A 20,417-nucleotide genomic window follows, 5' to 3' on the forward strand; every position below is an offset into this window, starting at 1 on the left:
GCTCCAAATGGGCATGGTATTCCTGCCACCATTGCAGAAGCAATGAGATGATGCTGAGAAGCTCTTTCTTTGCTAAAGATCCCATTCAATACTTCATCAAATTGCTTTCAGGAGTTCTCTCCATTCTCTGTAGCCAGAGTTGTAGCTCACACAACATCACTTTTTTTTTCCAAGCTCTACACTCCTTGCTGTGCTGTGATCATTTTAAGACAACCTCCACCTGTATGAAGACCTGAGTATTACTTAGAAATTTTCCACGGCTTTTGCAGCTAATGTTCAAGTCCGCCTGCACACAGGCCCTGTGGACACAATTCCACTTCTTTGTTCTCTTGAGAGAAAGTGAGGCTCTTCATATTCTATGCTTTTCTGACAATCACTATTCTTTCTTCTTCTCACAAATTCCCGTGTAAAATGCAGAATCCCATTTGTCGGGAAACATTCCAGTGTGTTCGCAATAAGGGATTCTGCTTCTCTCCAGTAACAAATAACTCATTTTGCCATTCCATGGACAGTCTCATTTTGATCAATCTTTGATCCTTGCTGTCCAACCAATTCCTTTTCCAGAAAATGGTCTTTCCATCAAATTTTGTTTCTCTGATTTGGAGGCTTAGATGTGGTGTGGGACACTGTCAGATGTTTTTCACAAGTCCAAGTAGATGATGTGAGTTTCTCCTCCCACATCCATCAGCACTGTAACCCTGTCATAGAAGACAATTCTGTCTTGTAGTTCTTGTCCTCACTCTTTTTGTTTTTTGGGCTGAACTTAATGGAGTTCTTTCTCTCATTCATAAGAATTAACACGTGCAGCATATAGATCTCTGTCCCACTACTAAATTATCACTGATTATTTTATGTTATCTTCATGTGTGGAGAGTTGTTTCGTTATTGTAACATTTTTAGTGAGTTTTCCCAAAACTGAAGAATATGTCTCCTGTTTTATTAACAGTACTTTGTTGAATGCTGTTAACATTATAAAGCAGTCCTAAGCTATAGCAGCATGCAACTAGCATATTTTTCACTCTTTGAAATTACATAGAGTTCAAATTATTATTTTTATGAGATCTGAGGGGATATGAAGAGGGCAGAAGAGGTCTTTGGGTCTGTTAGTTTTTTGGAGAATGGCCAGAGATTGATTGCCTGATCCTTCTAGCCAATCATGAGTTTTGAGAGCAATGTCTCTCCTATTTTTCATTATAATTGCTAGGTTTTGTTTTCAGCTAAGAAAAGGAATAGATTGCATAAGCTACTTAAATACTTGGATGGTACATTATGTTATTAGTCATGCAAGAATTAACTTGTTTCTCCAGTTTTCCTATTTCATTTTTTATTACGTTTAAGGTACTATATGCACAGTATATTAAATCTGGCTGAACATGAACTTATTTATTTTATTAGAGATATGTTTAAGGCGTTGTTATGATCTATGGGAAGATTATTTGAGTTCAGTGTACAGAACTGGAGAGACTGTTGGCAGAGGCTAATCCCAGGTTTATATCAGTCCTGATATCGCCAAAATGTCTCCAAGACATGAACTTGCATCAAGAGCAAAGCAGTAGCATTTTACCAGGTGAATAATGTGTACTGAGACTTCAGTAGAAAGTCAAGCAGTACCCCTCTCAGAGGATAGATTTATTAAAGTAAATGTGGGCACACAGCCTTCGTATCACAATTTATTTACTTATTTACTTTCTCATTAATTCGTTGATTTGTTTGTTTGTTTTGGCATAATGGGCAGGAAGCACTCAGAAAGGACGTTCACAAAATATCCCATAACTGGGCTTAGGGGAGGATGGCGGAAGGGAACACACTACTCAATCGCTTTTAATGCCACTAGAGGTCAGCACTAGTCATCAAATAAAGGTCCTGGGAAAATCTTATTGCCACTGCTTCAAAGGGAGCGGAGATTTTCGACGAGATACACGTCTGTGCTTGTTCTGCAGGTACATGTGAGCTCACACTGCTCCAGCGTGCTTGGAAGCCAACCTTCCTTTCTCCAAAGCTTCATGTCCCCAGTGTTATTTGTGAACCTATGGTCCTGTGCTGCTGCTTACAAGTTGAAGCTGTACTTAGATGCCATAGCAATGAGAGCAGTCAGAGAAAAGTGACAGCACTGAGCTCTGTCCCAGCAAAGGCCTAAGCAGCACAGACAGCCCAAAGCAGTCAGCAATCAGCTTCTGCTGTACTAAGACTGTTTCTGAAATGGGGCACTGGCAAATCAGGCCCAAAGATGCTCTTTCAACTCCTTCATTTGTTTTTCCTCATCACTGTCTAAGCTCCTGCAAACACAGATGTTGTTTACAAAATTTTAATATAGTTACTGTTGATAAACAATCAGACACTTGCTATAAAGATAATTTTGATGGGATAAACAATGTTTTTTTTTAAAAAAAAAAAACTTCCACAAAATATTTACCTTTTTGAAACCTGCTAATGGATGCAAATCACCTGATAAATGTAGTGCAATGTAGCGCAACAAATGGTTGTGATTTATTATTATGCTAAAATGTATGCTTTCAGCATCTCTTCCTCAATGACCTTGGGAGCTGACTAAGTATCAAGGCACAACTGTCATGCTTAGTGTAAGCAGAACAATTCTTAAACAAATAAACAAAAAGACACCTTTCATTTGCAGTGGCGCTTTCCTTTCACTGAATGCTCTGCATGCATTAGATCTGGAAATAAGAAGGCCCAGTGTGAACACCGTGCTCAAAATAATTGAGTCTATTTGCAACGCTTTATTTGTATCTTTGTAAATAAACATATATGTACACACTACAGATTTTTTTTTCCTTGTGTTTTTTTTTTCCCCTGTTTAAGAAAATTGGCCCTGAAATATCATCCTGACAAGAACCCTGACAATCCAGAGGCTGCCGAAAAATTTAAAGAGATTAACAATGCTCATGCAACACTGACTGATCTCTCCAAGAGAAACATATATGACAAGTATGGATCCTTGGGGCTCTACGTGGCAGAACAGTTCGGGGAGGAAAATGTTAACACGTATTTCATGCTCTCTAGCTGGTGGGCAAAGGTAAGCTGCTATTTTCTGTTGAAAAGTACTGCTATGTACACAGGTGCTTACATGTACAAGGAACCCTTTGAAAAACATGGTATTTGATAGAGTAGGATCAGGATTTAAAATGCTAATAAATGTGTAATTAAGCGATAATAAATATTGGAAAATTAAGAGTGGCAGATATACCATCAGCTCAGAAGAGAGCTAATATAAAATATCTTTTTCTTTCTAACTTGGTAAATAGTTGAATGCACATTTTGTAACACTTTCAGACATTAATTAGATTTGAATCTGGTGCTTCAGGTTAACTTTGACTTTCTTTTCTGTAATGACTAAATAAAAGTGACTCATTGTTCAAAAATGAGAAGGCCCACTTATGTGACAACCAGTTAATAAGTTATTACAGTACAAATATAGCTGTGTTCTTTGCTATATATAGCAGTCGGCATAAGTAAGCAATAATAATACATAACACTGTGGGATTATGGTGCCATATATGTGCCCTGTCAGTCTGTGGTGAGGGGGTGAGAGAAGGGATGTGGAAGAAGTGAGAACTGGGGAGTGGAATAAGAGATCAGGAAAAGAAGAGCATGATGCATCAAATGCTGATATATTGTTCAAGGGAAAACACATCACAGAGTGCTCTAGTAATAAGAGTTGCATTTGTATGCTCTATTATGTCACTGCTGTCTCCCAGTGTTTCTATATGTCAAATTCTGGTGTTTCAGCAGAAATGAGATGTTACAGAAATGTAACAAACCAGCATGCAAAATTCATGCTCTCCCTACCAGTTCCCAGAAACAAAATGACCAGAAAGCAAGGGCTCTGCTGGAACAAATGAAAAATGGTCTGAACTGCACGAAGCAAGCATGCTATGACAGCTCTGATCTGAGATCGGTGGAACACGCATTGTGTTCATGATGGATCAGGCCAGTGCTTCACCACTCTTTGCAACAGGGAGATCACTTTGCGCAGTTCTGTGGGTCTGGGAAGCCATAATTTGTACGTTGGATCATATGGAAATGTTTCAAATGCAGAAAATTCCCAACGTTGACATGACAGCCATACAGCTGGAATGGCCTCCTCAGAAGCTGCCTGGAGGCTGCCTACCTGCAGTTGCTGCAGCTAAATCCTTCTGCAGGCTGGACTCCCTCACTGCTGCTTTCTGTCACTGATGGATCCTTCCCTCTTCCCTTTGCTGTCCTTTCATACTCTTCTTCAACCTCTTTGTCACGGCTCTGGTGCCAGGAAGCATTCCCTCAGAGCTGAGAGAACAGCTGTATTGACTCCTCAAGCAGTCTTGATAAACAAGTTTTTCTTCACATCTAGATTTTATTTCCTCTTCTGCTTGCTGACTGTTAACAGATTTTATGAAGTGCAAGATCCTCTGTGGTTACCATATCAAGAACAGAAATAACTGCTTTGGCTTTGATTCATAAGAAGAGCAACAGAAACTGGAGAGAAACTAGTAAATCTCTAAGAGCTAAAGGAGTGTGTGGATAGATTGAAGGGAGCTATATCCTACAGATGAGAAGAGATACACTGAATATTCCAGAAAAATTTGTCACCGCTTCCTGGGTTTTAAGAATTCTGTGCAGAATACCCAGGAGAAATCCAAAATATGCAACACCTGAGAATTGTTACCAGCAGTCTCTCTGTCCCTCCTCCATCCCAAAAACTTGCCACCTCTAAAGCACAGACAGGTCACCAAATGTTTTTTTTTTTTCTTTTTTTTCCAAACGGAGGTCACTATTCCTCATCTCTTTTTTTCTCATGTACAAATGCTGGGTCAGTTTCAGATTTTTGTAAGATCTATCAGAATATTATTGAAATCTGACTGTAGATGCTTTCTGTACTTCTAATTTCTTCCATTCTGGTCTGAAGAAGGTAGAGGCAACATCTTTTGCTCCTTATCTTCTTCAACTACCAAAATTCCTGGTAAATCCTCTTCCCTATCACACTCACACTCAGAAAATCAGACAGTCACAAGGAGGTGCATCATTAGAAGTAAAAAAAAATCAAATGAAAAGAGAAATGCAAAGTGAAAATTGCTTTTTTGGAAGTGTCAGTCTTCTTAGCAGTCATATTAATCTTGGAACATACTAACATGAATAATGGGTACTTGAACTGCTCATCTACTGGCAGGCAAAGGAGTTGTTCATTCAACTATTATAGCAAAAAGCAATTTTCCCTCTTCTGTGAAGACAGCTTATTGATCACATTAGAGTTCCTGATTTACCAACTATGATATTTTAAATTTAAAAAAAAAATTGAACATTTAAAGTACTGTTAATAAATTCAAGTATATATTTGGCTTTATTCTTTCTTTCATTCTGTCAGTTGTGCTGATTTTTTTCTCCATTATGCCATAAATGATAAACAGGTGTTTAACTTCTGTCAGGGATTCTGAGATTTCTAACAGTTTCAGATGTCAGATGGAAGGAAAGCATTTTAAAACAGTATGTCTGAGTCCTTCTTGTCTTTTAAAGACATCTTGACCACTCTTCGTATATCTGTGAATAGAATGGATTATCATTGGCCTTGAGCCTGCAAACATATTAATAGTAAATATTATGCATGTAATGATCTTATTACCTTCAAAGCCCAAGTTAACGCTGCCTGAGACATAACTGTTATTTACACAGCTTCATTGTCAAAGTTTGACAATACTCTGGAATCTGGGCTTTATTTCTTCTTCACCAGCATATTTATTTATGAACATAACTGCAAGAGCATGTAAGTCAAACTGTATGTAGTAAAGGACAGCCTGGATACCTATAACACTAAAGCTTGGATATATCTTCAAGCTAACTCATGCATATCTGGTGTCCACAAAGGTGTTCTGTCTTTATACAAGCATATTCCACATATCAGCTGTAATTCCCCTTTCAGGAACGTCACTGGCTCTGCTTTTCTCTTATAATACTATGTCCATGAAGACATGTGGAGGCTTCCTCTTAACCACAAACACCTTGCTCAGGTCTGGGCACATGCCTTGGAAAACCAGAAGTCAGTGCCATCCTACAGACTCCCCTCCTGCAGCCCCTGTCCCACCATCACCATGTGGCACTCAGTGGAGTTGTGGAGCACAAGTATTTGTGGAATTTTGCTGGAAACCCAGACAGTGACCTGATCTGCAGGAAGAAAACTGGCTGAGAGATCTGGCTGAGATCACTGCTCTCGGCTCTAGGAGCCATGCTGGCTCTGCTAAAGCCTTCACACTTCACACTTCACACCAGTGACAACAGTGATCCAGTCGATGCTGGTGAGAGCTTCTTGTTACCAAAGTTCCCAGATCAAGAACCCACAGCCCAAAAAGTCTAATTTAGGAGCTGTCACCTCTGCTCCTGCGCAGGCTAAATAGAAGAAAGAAATACCTCCAATGGGCAATTCAAGTCCTCCCAGGGCTGAATCACCCTCTGGAAGAGCTTTTAACTTTCCATCACCTAGGTGGGAAGCTCATGGAGACTACAGTCCTAATTTAGAGCCTTAGTTTAGTGCCTAAAGTTATGTGGGATGCATCTGGGTCTTTGCTTCTTTTTCTCTTGGCTTTGTTATTGACAAGAACCTGCCAGTAAATAAGCATTTGAGAAAAAGAGCTTGGGCAAATGAGTCATTTTTAAGATGGAAATGAGTCATTTTAAGGTGGGTGCGGTTTTGCATACTGCCTGGAGGTGTTTTCCGAGGGCCGCCAGCTGAAGACAGACTTTGAGGAGTTGGGCGTGCAGGGACCTGTTGGTTGGTGGCAGATGTGATCCTGAGCATCATATAGGAGCTGGTGGGTGAGGAGGGCTCTGGAAGGTCTGGTCCTTACTTAGGCCCCTGTCCAGCCTGCACTCCTCGGAGTGCCAAGCATGTGGGAGCCTGAGTTCCTTTGATGAGCCTCTTTGCAGAGGCTGCCACAAGTTTCAGGAAGGTCATTGCTCATGGAGTTTTCCTTTCTGTCCTTAACCCAGGGTCTGTTTGCAGTATGTGGCCTCCTGACCGGCTGCTACCTCTGCTGCTGCCTCTGCTGCTGCTTCAACTGCTGCTGTGGAAAGTGCAAACCCAAAGCACCCGAAGGGGAAGAACAGGAGTTCTTCATGTCTCCAGAAGACTTGGAAGAGCAAATTAAGAACGACATGGAAAGAGGTGTGTGGCTTACTGTGCAGCAAAGCTGTTCAGAACCTATAGGCCAGATGTTCTGCTTGTGATGTTCAGGCTGGCTCCAGACCTGGATGGAGATATATGCCAGTTCTCTCCAGCTAACACCATGACCAGATGAACTTCTCAAGTTGCGTGTTAACGAAAACCTAAATGTGGCACCAATAACTAAATATCTCCTCTAACTCCCATTAGACACAAACATTAGAAGTCTCAGGGCTCATCTGAAGAGTTGTTCACCCTCTAACCCACATACCCCTGTTGTTTCATATCCTATATGCTGCATGTATGCATCAGGCTCTGCCTGGGCGAGTGCTTGCCACATCTCACCTGCCTGAATTAGCACATCCACTTTTCATTCAGGTAAAATCCACTGCTTACTGACATGGGCCAACCCATTCAAGAAAAGGCTAAAGAAAAGAAGCAGAGCTTCCATCAGTGAGGTTGTGCAGCAGCCTAAGAATGGCTGAATGGAAACTGCCCCCTCTACCCCAAGCTGCTCTCTTTTTTCTGCACTGGTAGTAGCAATTATGCTGTCATTCACCAAGAGCCAAATCTTGGATACAATCCAGATAAAAACTAATCCTCTCTAAGAAGTGTGTTGCTCTCACCAATTTAACTCCCTGCTATGCCTTACACTAACAAAAACTCAAAGCACGGGCTTGAAGCAGCAGGACCCCTTCACTGCTTGTTGCTCTCTTTGCTTGGCTTCGATGCACACCCCAGTCTACACCTGCAGGTTTTGGCTTTACCAAAAAATGGTGATGGTGATTTCCTATTTGGCACTAGTCATGGATTTTGATCCAAGAGCCCTATTCTCATCTGTTGAAACAAGACAGAGTTTTGTCTGGCCAGTTTTGCCTTTGCTCAGTTGCAAATTTATATTAAGTATGATTCATGTTTTGTTTTGTTTTGTTTTGTTGTGTTTTGTTTTGTTTTGTTTTGTTTTGTTTTGTTTTGAGGAAAGACCTAAGCAGTCAGCTCATCCTTGTTTGCTTCCATTGTTGTGGAAGGCCTTATGCTGTTATATTCTTACGTTTATTATGCTTAAATTAGCACAGTGCAACTGCAAATGTCACATTTCCTTAACGGGAAGAGTTTTTTCCTCCCTTTTCACACTAATTTACCCTTCTATAAATATGTCACAAAACCCTTATTGAAACAAATGCTATTTATATAGCCAACATGACAGTGAATATTGTTTTTAGATTGGTTTTGCCTACAGGCATATCACAATAAATATAGTCAGCTCAAAAACTGATCATATTTGGCCACTCACTACAAAGGCCCCCTAAAAAATGAGTGGAACATTTATAAACACAATGCATTACTTTGAATAAATGTAATGTACTGTAAGACATTAAGAGAGACACATTCAAAGCCAGGCTGGATGGGGCTCTGAGCAACCTTATTTAGCTGTAGATGCCCCTGTTCATTGCATGGAAGTTGGACTAGATGACCATTAAAGATCTCTTCTAACCCAAACAATTCTATGATTTTGTGATCTCACCTGAGAACTGCAAACATAAACTTAGTCTTGATATTTGTGAATCTGTTATGAATCTATGACACCATAATCAAGTCTGAAATAAGAAGGTAAAACTTGTAAGGATAACATTTTTTAGTTCTGCATGCCTCTCTCTTTTTTATTTTTTTTTTTTTTTTTTAATTTGGCAGGCATTTTGATGGCTCCCAAAAATCCAAAAATCCAGGACCAATTTCCCCAGAGTCAGGAAAAAATGTTGTCTCTCCTTTTGGTACTGGTGATGTCTATTGACACAAGTTCTGCAATCTTAGGCCATCATCCTATCCCTTTACTCCCACCAACTCTCATCAAAATAGCCATTTAAAAAAAAAAAAGAGTGTATGTTTAGCAAAGTGCCAGTATGTATTAAGTACTTTGAAGACAGTATTAAGTGTATAGGTGGGGCCTGAAGAAATTGAGTTATTTCTGTCTTTCCTAGACTTCTCTTCAGTCTTGCTGTATTTTCTTGCCCATCAAAACCAGCTTGCTTAATTAGAGTAGAATTCTACACATTTTAGAGTTAGATAAAAAATAAAACAACAAATCAAGAATAAAAGTTAAAACTTCATGACAGAGGATGATGTGAGCATCTTTTCTGCAACCGATAGGAAAATAGATGGGGAGAACTCATTGTGGCCTTCTAATATTTGAAAGGAGCATATAAACAGCAGGGGGTACATCTGTTTACTGGTGTGTATGGTGATAGGACAAGGGGGAATGGTTTTAAAACTGAGACAGGGGAGGTTTAGGTTAGATATTAGAAGGAAGTTTTTCACTCAGAGGGTGATGACACACTGGAACAGGTTGCCCAAGGAGGTTGTGGATGCCCCATCCCTGGAGGCATTCAAGGCCAGGCTGGATGTGGCTCTGGGCAGCCTGGTCTGGTGGTTGGTGACCCTGCACATAGCAGGGGGTTGAAACTCGATGATCATTGTGGTCCTTTTCAACTCAGGCCAATCTATGATAATATGATTCTATGATTTAGAAAGATGAAGGATCATCAGTTTTAACTGGCTTTAACTGCACTTCCTTTCCCTCTTCCCCCAGCCAGAACTTAGGGATTCTGGTCAAAAGGATTCAGGTGACTTAGAATGGTGCACATTGGGCTTTTTCAGTAGACATCTTCAAATTTAGAGCCAGAGAAATGAATACATCTTTTATGTAATGATTAGAAATGTTCCCATAGGTAATTGAGAAGCAAATGTAATCAGTCCTGCAGCAGATTTTATTTTGGAGGAGGAAATGATACAAGAATCCAAATTCTTCACATGCCCTCTGCCCACAGACTGAACACTCTGGCTAGTGATTAATTTGCTTCCTGCTGTACCCAGTGTATATATTATCACTAGCCAGAACTTTTCTTACTGAGGTCAAAATGTGGATTCTGAAACTAGGGCTGTACTTTGTTACATCCGAATATTTGATAGTCATTCTTTGCTTTTCTGAGGAAGGCAACAGAAGTAAGACATCACAATTCCTGATTCTAAAATCCTCTGAGAGCAACTCCACCAGTTCTTGTTGTGCTCAGTGAGAGCTCTTGGAGCTGGCTATTCTGCTCAGAAAAAGCAGTATGCATGTTCTGGGAGTGGAGGTTTAGACATGACATTAAAAAGCATTAAATGCAGTAATCTGTATCACACCACAGTTTTACAGATGACCCGAGACCCTCTGACACTGGCACGGGGAAGCATCATGCATATGTCTGCAGTGTGGGCGTGTGATGTTTATTTATTTTCAGATGCACGCACACACTGCAGGTTGCCAGATTTTGCTCCTGTTGAAAGCAACCCTTTTGCTGATTTTTGTGGCCCCAGGTGAGAGGATGTTTGAATTTGGATTGCCTTGGTGCTTCAATGATGCACTCAAACTGTTTGTCAGGTTTGCCCTCCTCTCATGTTTTGTTATCACCACACAACATTTCTAGACCAACTTTCACTTTACAGAAAATGAAATCCAAGAGAAAAGAAGAAAAAAGGAAAAAGAACTTGAGTAACAAAATAATTTCACAACTCAGAAGCAATCAGTTTTTAGCACTTCATTGTCTCCTCCGCACTCCATATGATACCAATGTAGGCGAACAGTGAGCAAGAGCTATCTATAGAAAGCAGTTTAAACTGTGAATTCTGTTGCACCTCCACTCTGCAGCTCTCCATTAACAAGCTATATTTGTTCAGTTTATTATGCCAGAGGTCCCTGCTCTGATAAAAAGCACCATACATCTTAGAAAGGTCCTGGCAGCAAAATATTTATGGAAGGTGTCAGCTCAGGACTGTCCATGGAGCAGCTGGAAGCAACACAACATATTTGCAGAGGGTTCTGTTCCCTTGTTGCACATCTGGGTATTACAGCAACATTAACTGCTGGTCCCAGCCCTCCATAAATGATCTTCCAAGAAATGAACAACTTGGAGGCAGCGGAGGGTGGGAGTGAATGCTGCTCAGAAGACTGGAAAATACATAGCAACTTAAAAATGGATTGGAACTGCCAAACTAACGATAACCCGCACTGAGCTCTAAGAATTAATTACTCATGTACTTTTAGAAGTTATGAAACATGTCTGTCTTTGTCCTTGTGTCTAAATTAGGAATTGCCCATACAGAGAAGCTGCTCAGCATTTAATCATCCTCGCCTTTCACATTGTAGGAGTCAAAGCAGTTCTGCCCGCACTGAGGGGAAGCCGTATGGCATGCCATTAGGTTCCTGCTCGGGGTTAAGTTACTTCTGTACGTTACATCTTCTGCCCATGATTCATCCCATCAACTGCCATGTAAACAAGAGGAAATGTCAGATTACGATTTTTTTCCTAAGCACTCCATCATATGGGGAAAAAAGGTCATAATGTGTATTCAATTACTCTAAATGCTGTGTTAATTTCAAGAGAGAGATAGCTCAAAGATTTTCATATGAAAGCACCGTCATCAAAATTGCTGAATCCTTAAGAGGCACACTCTGAGACCCAAGCACCCTCCGTCCCCTAAAAAAGGTGGCTTGGAAAGAAGCCCAACAGAAAGGCACATAAATCTTATTCATAATCAGAGTGAACAAACAGCCATTGGGGAACTTTGCAAGGGTTGAGCTTCTCTCCACTCTGCAACAAATGTATTTTTTTACAGATATATTGGGAAACCAAGTGCATAACTGAATAGAATGAGAAAGCAAAATACTAAGTCATATAGTGATCATATGAGTTTTTGGCAGTTCCAGACTCATCAAAACAATAGTTCTCAAAATCTAATTGAAAATATATTACATAGGACTTCAGAATGCAATTTAACATTTTTATATAGCTTGATGGCTTTCAGGATGTCTGATTTCTTCACTCTCAAGCACATTACTGCTCACATATTTTTTTCCCTTTAACTCTCTTTTTACTTCACTTTTAACTTGGTCTTCCTCCAGACTCATTCCTGGCCCACTCCTGCACACGCTGCCAAGGTCAGTGCTTGCTGAGTCACAGCAGCACTGTGCGTTCCGACATTTGCAGGAACAAGCACTTGTGACTGGAACAGGCAGAGACCCTTACCTGCCAACCTCCATAAAGCACCACGTAAAACATTGCCCAGTTTAATAACAATAGCAATAGCCACTCTGAAATCTGCTGTTATGCCTGGACAAGGTGTAAGAGCATCTGTGGACATGGTGTGAACATCACTGTCTCTTCAGCAGGCACACAGCAGTCTCTGAAGCCAAGATTAAGCCGTAAGCCAGGACAGCAGATGAAATGTTGTGGTGCCAAACAGAAGTTTGACTTTGACAGCAAGTGAAGGATTCTTCAAGTAATTTTTGTCTCCTTCCTCTGTTTAGATGGAGAAACTCCTATTGTGCTTCAGCCGACAAATGCAACTGAAAAGACGCAGCTCATAGGGGACAGCCATCGGAGCTACCGCACAGACTCCTAGAGCCGGCACACACAGCCTGGTGGTGCTTCCCAGAGAGTGTCACAGCAAGGAAAAAGGTGTGACAAGCTCTGCAGCCTGTTCCTGTAACTAACCAAGAGTAACCTCAGAGTAATTTCCTGTCAAGGCAGAATCTCCCTCTAGGCCACTGCAAGTAGTTTCTGGTCTGCTCTCTGCAAAGAGATGCCTACAGCTAGTGCAGAGATCTCACTGGTTCAGACTGCCCTTTTGGCACCATCTTCCCTCTGCAATGCTCACTTCAGTGCAACTGCTTTTCTCCCCAGCCCTCAGCTGGTGTTTCACCTCCCAGACATGGTCTGGAGCCCTCTCCAGACACACCAGTCCCATCTCTCTATGCCCTGGGGAAGATTTCCCTCAAAGGAAAATCAGTGGCAAGGCTGGTGGGGCTTCTGCAAAGTGGAAGTACTCTCTGGAAAGCAGGCAACACCTTAGTGATATCAGCCCAATTCTGGCAACTGGAAATCTGAGCCAAGGTGATGTGCTCCAGGGTCATTTAGGTGGTGGTAACACAGCAGATGATTCCAAACCCAGAAGCATCAACCAGAATGATACACATGTAGGCTCCGTGTTCTCCTGCACATGTGCAGACCATGCCTGTACAAGCTGCAAACACCCCAGGGAGAGAGTTGCTGGCCCTGGGCTCTCATATCCCCACCACCATCACAAAGCTTTCCCATTCCTGAATGGATAGGTCTGCTGCTCATGCCATGCAGCCTCAGCTTTTCCATTTGCAGCTGCAGTGTGCTGGAAGTTGATACTCAGCCAAGAGCTTTTCGCGGCCTTGCTCACTGCATGGTGTCCTGGCCACTGTCCACACCACCCTGCTGGCATTGGGATGGCATCCATGCCACGTGTGCTGCCTTGTGGGACAGTGAGGACTTGGAAGGGCAGAGGAGCAAGCATCCTCCTCACAGTGCTTGTCCTTAGGTGAGCCTGGGTCCTCCTCTCCGCTCCAGCACAGGGGCTTTAAGAACATATTGCATGGCTTTAAATAAAGAAGTAGGGATGAGAAGCACACTGACAGTGATATCCTTGAGTACACAAAACACTCAGTTTTGAGCAAAAATGTGATGCCTGTGCTTTTCTGAAGAATGAATCAGGTGTATACCACTATGCAAATCAGTGGAGTTACATGTGGGTACAGCTAAAGCAAGCATAGAGAAATGAGACCCCTAATTTGTAAGAGATAAAGAAGAAACTCTGAGATCTTAAACTTAGAACTTCGCTCATTTAACACAGTAGTTTAAGGCTTAGACAGATGAATTTCATTTTATTGATCATGTTACATCAATCACTGTCAGTTCTCTACATTTGCTATTTTTGTTCCTCTAATCACAGTGCTGTGGCCCAAAGGGGGAAGTAATGTACCACTAAATATAGAGACCAGTCAACGTACAGCTAGTCAAAAATCTTATTCTCTTCTTTAAAATTGGATTCTGTGGTTGTGAAACATTATTGTCTTCCTTCTATTCTCACCTTTCACATAAAATGTCATTTAGTGGCAGCTAAATTTATGAGAAAAGAGTGTGTTTCATAGCACTAGCAATCACTCCAAGTCAAGAAGCACTACTTTCAACATTTCTTTAAAATTCCCACAATGCATGGATATTTAAAAATCCATCAGCTCTAGTTCAGAGTACATGTCTGTTCTCCAGGCACGGGCACTGGGGCCACCTGATGCTCACATTGTCTTCAAGGAAATCTACCTGTGAAGTCCCTCGTCCTGCTCCCATGGAAGCAGCCTTGGTTTCACCAACAGTCACAGATCAGGCCTGAAGCCAAGAAAAGAGGGGTAAATCCCAGATTAGTAAAAGCATTTTGACAATTTTATTCACACACAACACCCTTGATAGCCCTCAGGACCCCAGTGTATGTGCCAGATCCCAAGTTTACTGAAATCAAGGAAATGATTTCCATGGGCTGGAGAAGTACCGTAAGTCATGTGATTCTCATTCACTCTTTCTATGTAAGAGATTTTGCTTGGGAAAGATTTATGACTCTAACTTGCAGAGTGATGCAAATACAAGCGAGCTGCTGCATGTTTGCAAAGCCCTTTTACTGACATGAGGATCTGAACAGAAGAACCACAAAATGTATTTTCTAAGACAGCCAAAAACCCCAAGCAAACCATTGGCTGAGCCTCTGAGTTGGTTCCTCTGGATTTATAGCTTGAAAACCTGAACCCACTGTTTGGCTTCAAAAAGACAAGGTGGATTTCAGGGTAGCAGAGCGTTTGCCACTCTCCCTGCTGTCAGGATCGGCCGTTTTGAGGACATGTGGAGAAAGGATGAATAAGGATTTAAGGATTCAGCTGTTCCATGTGGGTTCACTTGTTTTGCTTTTCAAAAAAGCTGCTAAAGGGAACACAGCTGTGCTTACATGACCTGTTTCTATGTAAAATTCAGTCACACACCCATTAATTTTCTCAAAATGTACAGTTCCTCAATTTTTTTGTTCTATTGTGCTGCTTTGCTTTGGATGTAAAGTGCAATGTATTCCAACCTACCTTTCCTGTCAAAGCCTCTGACTAATAAAGCTTGCACATACAAATTGCAGCACTCCTTTACTTTTCCAAACCATCAACCACTTCACTGCAGTAACTGATGAAGCAACCTTTGATTATGCTGTCCGAAAGGAAGGCCTTGCAACCTGACAAGCTGCAGCTCAGGATTTCCCTGAAAAGGAACAGGGTCTTGAGTCTTGGATTGCAGCAGATCTATGTAAAGCAGCCAGGGGTGTAGCCACACACTGCAAAAGCATCCTTTACACAATGCAGGATGCTTGTCTAAAAGTTCAGCAGGGGGTTGAAGTGATGCAATGCAACAGCTGTGCTGGCATAAGGGCCCATCTGGAAAGATTACCACCAGCACAGGGTCCATGCTGCTGCTTGAGACTGTGGCAGAGCTCCTGTAGCTCCCTGGGACTGGGAGCTCAACTGGGGATTCTGCATCTGTCCAAGAACCAGCACAGAGTGACAGATAACCTGGGCCTGGAACAGGACAGGAGCGCTTCCCACTAATATGGTATCCAGCCTCTGTGACCACAGAAGCTCAAGCATTTGAAAAATAGATGAGGAGCAGCAGCTTTGTTTGGAGGTATTCTATAAGATCTCATCCTTTTGAGTGCTTGAGTATTAACGCATACCCAGATTCACTCAAAATGCAGAATGGAAGAAATCTTAGCAGGTTTAGGACTAACATCAACAAAATGTAATAGAATAATGGCAGGAAGGTTAAACTTCTACTGCCTGACCACAAACATCCGCCTCTAATGTTGTGGGCCGTTTCTTTCAGAGCAGTCCTTGTGCAGTAAACCCCTCTGCTTAATCCAAGACACATCAAACATAAGTGCATTCCATTTCATTTCATCGCTTTCATTGCTTTTTTTTTTTCCTTCCCTAAGGATTAATACCTACAATATGGGGATGATTTCAGGTTTGTTTTTGTTTTTTTTTTTAATTGCATTTTTGCTTTTTTTTTTTAATAAATAAAATCATTTTAAAAAATATATGGAGATGTGCAGAACTTAGGAAATGCTGTCCCTGGTCAGGCACCACGTGCAGCCACACCAGTGGCTGTTTGCAGGACATGTCCAGAGAGGGGCACTGAAGGTATCTGTAGCACAAGTTTTATGGAGAACAATTAAGGGAGCTGGGATTGTTCATTCTGGAGAAAGGGAGGCTTAGAGGAGACCTCATTGCTCTCTACAAGTGCCTGAAAGGAGACTGGGGAGATGGCAGGTCAGCCTCTTCTTCCACATAACAGCATTAGGATGAGAGGTAACGGCCTTCAGTTGCATCTGGGGAGGTTCAGGTTGGATATTAGTAACAAATCATTCTCAGAAAGTGGCAGTGCATTGGCACAGGCTGCCCATGGGACTGGTGGCATCACTGTCCCTGGAGGTGCTCAAGAGACACATAGATGTGGCACTGAGGGACATGCTTAGAGGATGGGCTGATGGTTGGACTAGATGATCTTAAGGTCTTTTCCAACTTTAACGGTTCTGAGAGGTGGGCAGGGTGTCACCATGCACTGGGGGGCACCCGACTGAATATGGAACCAAACACCAAGGTTCTACACAGTCAGAATGTTTGGGGCAGAGGAGGTTCTGAGAAAACTTCCACTTCAGCGTCCACTTCAACATCCTGATTAACTGGGACAATGCCAACAGGTGTTCTCAGAGCAAGCCATTACTTGCTTTGGGAGTGTTTGTGGTCAATTGGAGCAAGCACACCTCTTGTTTCCCAGTGCTGCCAGAGCGTCACAGCAAGCCTTTGGGAGGCTGGGTTTACAGTGCAGGAGGGTCTGTCAGAGAAAAACAAAGAACCGGCAGTAGCTTAAAGAGTAATTAGTTAGAAGCACTTTTTCGGGTGAGCCGACAACCGTGGTGTAGGAGGAACAGCGCCCGGCCTCACATATTGTGAAGGAAGAAAAAAACTTTACCGTCTCCTTCGAGCCGGAATCGAACCAGCGACCTAAGGATTTCCGCAGGGAGCGCCACTACAGTCCTCCGCTCTACCAGCTGAGCTATCGAAGGGACTTGGTGCCTGGCGCTCCAGCACAATATATCAACGTACTTAGCGGCGGCCCAGTGGCGCATGCGTAGTGTCCCAAGATTCTGTTGAGGGAACTAGCTGCACCCTGCGCTCGTGGTGCGGTGGGGCAGGAGCTGGCGGGAGCGCGAGGAGATGCGGCGCGTGCCGAGGCTACACAGAGAAGATCGTGAAGAAGGAAGGCGGCGGCCCAAGCGTCTGGGGTTGGTGGGCTCTAGGATGCGGTGGGGAAGAGCCCTAAACATGCCGGGCCAGTGGCGCAATGGATAACGCGTCTGACTACGGATCAGAAGATTGTAGGTTCGACTCCTGCCTGGCTCGTCCCTTTTTTTCCCCCCTATAGTAGAGCTGGTTTCTTTTATCACGAACTCTTTTCTTAGTACCGGTGCGCGCCCAGCGGAGAACTGTCTCCCGGACCCTCTAGCGCAGCCACCGGCAGCCGCGTTCTGGTACTTCCCAATTTGGGAGTTGTGTCTTTAAGTGGAAAAAAATAGGTTATTTTTTGTGTCTTTTTTATTGCGTCAAACGGCGCCGTGCTCCCAACACCACACAAGAAAGGAAGGTTTTGCTGCCAATTCGGAGGAGACCGCCGAAGGCTCAGCATCTGTTCCGCAGTCACCTGGTCACAAAGCAGCTGCAAGGCAAGACGCAGCGGCAAAATAAAGCGAGCCAGGCAGGAGTCGAACCTACAATCTTCTGATCCGTAGTCAGACGCGTTATCCATTGCGCCACTGGCCCCGCACGAGAAACCTTGTCGGGCCGCCACACCCTCAGCGAGCTGTTGGGTTAGCCCCAGCATTACGGCGGTACGCAGTGCCGCCAGGTCGTACTCTGCGCCCCGCGCAGCGCCGCGGAACGACAACAGAGGCGTGAGAACCGCGTGGCACCGTCAACCCGCCCCTCTGGCACGCGCACACCTGCCAGCAATGAGAGGCACCCCCGCCGTGCGCATGCGCCGGCCCGCTGCCTGCAGAATGCGCATGGTCAGCACGACGCGCAGGGAGGGGCGGGACCTTGGGCGGCCGCGGGGCAGTGTTACGTAGGTCCCTTCGATAGCTCAGCTGGTAGAGCGGAGGACTGTAGTGGTGCTGCCTGCGGGAATCCTTAGGTCGCTGGTTCGATTCCGGCTCGAAGGAGACGATAGTGTTTTTTTCTCCTACTTTTTGGGGAGAGTTTGAGAGTTTTGTGATTCTTGCATTCCCACAGCTGTTACCCGCCAGAAGCTGACTGCAGTTTAAAAGGGCCTTGCTCCAGGCCAGCCGAGTGCTTGCTCCCTGCCAGGGATCCATTATACACGTGGTGGTGTGCTTGCTTGGCATGTGCTGAATAATAAAGCACTCATATTCTGCTTTTTTTTTTTTCTTCCTGTCTTATGTTCTATTATATTGCTGTCCTTTACCCTCTTTTCCTTCATGTCTTCTCATTACAGGTGCTACAAGTGTGCAGAAGAATACACTTGACAAGCCACTTCCTGGCTGAGAAAGCGGACGTCTGTCTCGAGGCAACCGAGTGTCTGCATTGTAGGGGAAGAAAGGCAGTTTTCTCCTTCAAAAGAACCTGGAATGAATGTTCTCCACGTGAGAGAGTGCTTTTCAGATACAAGTGCAAAGAAGGCCTGCTACCTGTGGAAATAAGAAAGGCAGGAAAATTGTCAGTCAGCAGACAAACAGATCAAGCTCAGCCAGAGTCAAACCTCCAGGCTTGTAGTATGAAGTTAAACACTGTATGCGTTGAACCACTGGCCCGAGATGAGGACTCTGTTAATTAGTACATTTTTAGGTACTCATATTTTTAGGTGTACTTCTTTATGTACACACATCTCCTTTTCCTTACAGCATGATGCAAGTACACACCTCTTAAGAATAACCTAGGAGGAAAGTAGAGCAATAGGGGCATCTGGAAAGCAGAGAATGAGGGGAGACATCCATTTCCTTCAGTGTCCATCATCTTACACACCAGCACACACCAACAGTCAAATCTGAATTTACAGCCCAAAACATTCCTTTGCTACTCTCCAGTGTGTGACAGGGCACCAATTCCACCTTGGCCCATAAGAGCAGGTTTTCATGATTAAGATTCACCTTTTTTTGTACATAAATATCTTTGCCCCTTATTTCCTTCAGAAGTTCATACAAACTCTTGCATTCCTTTTTACTCATTTGGCACTTCCTCTTGTTCCTGTTTCTAAGGTGTAGTGCACAAAATAAAAGCACACTCAGAATCTCATCTCTTCTACATCTTGCAAGCTGGCCAGTTTGAGGCCAGACGCTTTTTCTCTCCTACCCAAGAAGTATAGATACAAATGCTTTTCTGTGTAACTGTATGTTACCTGTAATGAAGTGCAAGATGGGGGAAGATAAATAAATAAATGTTCATTGGTATGAAAGCCAGGACAGAAAAACAAAGAGGAAATGAGCACCCCCACACCTCAAAAAAAAAAAAAAAAAAAAAAAAAAAAAAAAAAAAAAAAAAACAGAAAAGAAGTATGCATTGAATGTATTGACCTCAGGACTTGCAAAAGAAAGAGGTTGAGGAACTGGCACAGGCTGTCCAGGGTGGTGGTGGAGTCACTGTCGCTGGAGGTGTTAAGAAACATGTAGATGTGGCGTTCACAAACATGGTTAGTGGGCATGGTGGGGATGGGTTGATGGTTGGACTCAATGCTTTAAGAGGCCTTTTCCAACCTTAAGGATTCTGTGATGATTTTAGCCTCTCAAGCTATGTCCCTATTAAATTAATGTATTAATATAATTGTTTGGCTCAGCTTTCCAGATGTCTAGGATGTGCTTGTGTTTAAATAACTGCATATCTAGTGTTGGGATAGTAGAGAAGTTTAGTAAGCACGTCATTTAGGTATCTGAGTGGGAAAGGACCAGTGGCAGAAGGCAGCTTGCAGGACCAGGCAGTACTGGGCTGGATGCTCCTCTTGGTCTGGCAGAGAAAAAAAAATAATAATAAATAAAATATATTAAAAATAAAAATTCCAACGAGCCAGGCAGGAGTCGAACCTACAATCTTCTGATCCGTAGTCAGACGCGTTATCCATTGCGCCACTGGCCCCGGGCGCCGGCGGCGGCACGGGCGGTGTTGGGTCGCAGGGCGGGGCGAGGCGCTGCAATAACTGCTCTCGGGGTCCCCGTATCCCTATCACTGAGGGAAAAGTGATGTTCGCCAGTTCGGGGTGGAGAGAGCCCAGGGAGAGAGATAGGGATCCCCTCGGAGTTTAATAACATTTTGGACTTCTAGGAGCTAGAAGAACTGAAA

General features: G+C 43.2%; 1 protein-coding gene and 5 non-coding genes across 6 annotated transcripts in view; 3 read left to right on the forward strand and 3 right to left on the reverse strand.

Moving 5' to 3' along the window:
* Positions 1 to 12,597, forward strand: part of DNAJC5B (DnaJ heat shock protein family (Hsp40) member C5 beta) — a 32,762-nt gene extending 20,165 nt beyond the window's left edge. The window contains exons 3-5 of the mRNA XM_042869807.1: positions 2,818 to 3,031; positions 6,973 to 7,147; positions 12,489 to 12,597. Coding sequence (XP_042725741.1) covers positions 2,818 to 3,031; positions 6,973 to 7,147; positions 12,489 to 12,583 — 484 coding nt within the window. The 3' untranslated portion in view covers positions 12,584 to 12,597. The remainder of the gene's footprint in view (positions 1 to 2,817; positions 3,032 to 6,972; positions 7,148 to 12,488) is intronic.
* A 4,450-nt stretch (positions 12,598 to 17,047) lies between these two features.
* On the reverse strand, positions 17,048 to 17,137 carry TRNAY-GUA. Its single transcript is given in 2 exon segments — positions 17,048 to 17,083; positions 17,101 to 17,137. It is a non-coding gene; the product is annotated as a tRNA-Tyr (tRNA).
* Positions 17,138 to 17,401: 264 nt separating this feature from the next.
* TRNAR-ACG lies at positions 17,402 to 17,474 on the forward strand. The gene has a single exon. It is a non-coding gene; the product is annotated as a tRNA-Arg (tRNA).
* A 344-nt stretch (positions 17,475 to 17,818) lies between these two features.
* On the reverse strand, positions 17,819 to 17,891 carry TRNAR-ACG. The gene has a single exon. It is a non-coding gene; the product is annotated as a tRNA-Arg (tRNA).
* A 308-nt stretch (positions 17,892 to 18,199) lies between these two features.
* TRNAY-GUA lies at positions 18,200 to 18,289 on the forward strand. The gene is given in 2 exon segments: positions 18,200 to 18,236; positions 18,254 to 18,289. It is a non-coding gene; the product is annotated as a tRNA-Tyr (tRNA).
* A 1,851-nt stretch (positions 18,290 to 20,140) lies between these two features.
* On the reverse strand, positions 20,141 to 20,213 carry TRNAR-ACG. The gene has a single exon. It is a non-coding gene; the product is annotated as a tRNA-Arg (tRNA).
* Between the last annotated feature and the right edge of the window lie 204 nt (positions 20,214 to 20,417).

The sequence above is a fragment of the Lagopus leucura genome, unplaced genomic scaffold (genome assembly GCF_019238085.1).
Source record: "Lagopus leucura isolate 7727_CA_CO unplaced genomic scaffold, USGS_WTPT01 Super-Scaffold_100002, whole genome shotgun sequence".
Taxonomy (NCBI): Eukaryota; Metazoa; Chordata; class Aves; order Galliformes; family Phasianidae; genus Lagopus; species Lagopus leucura.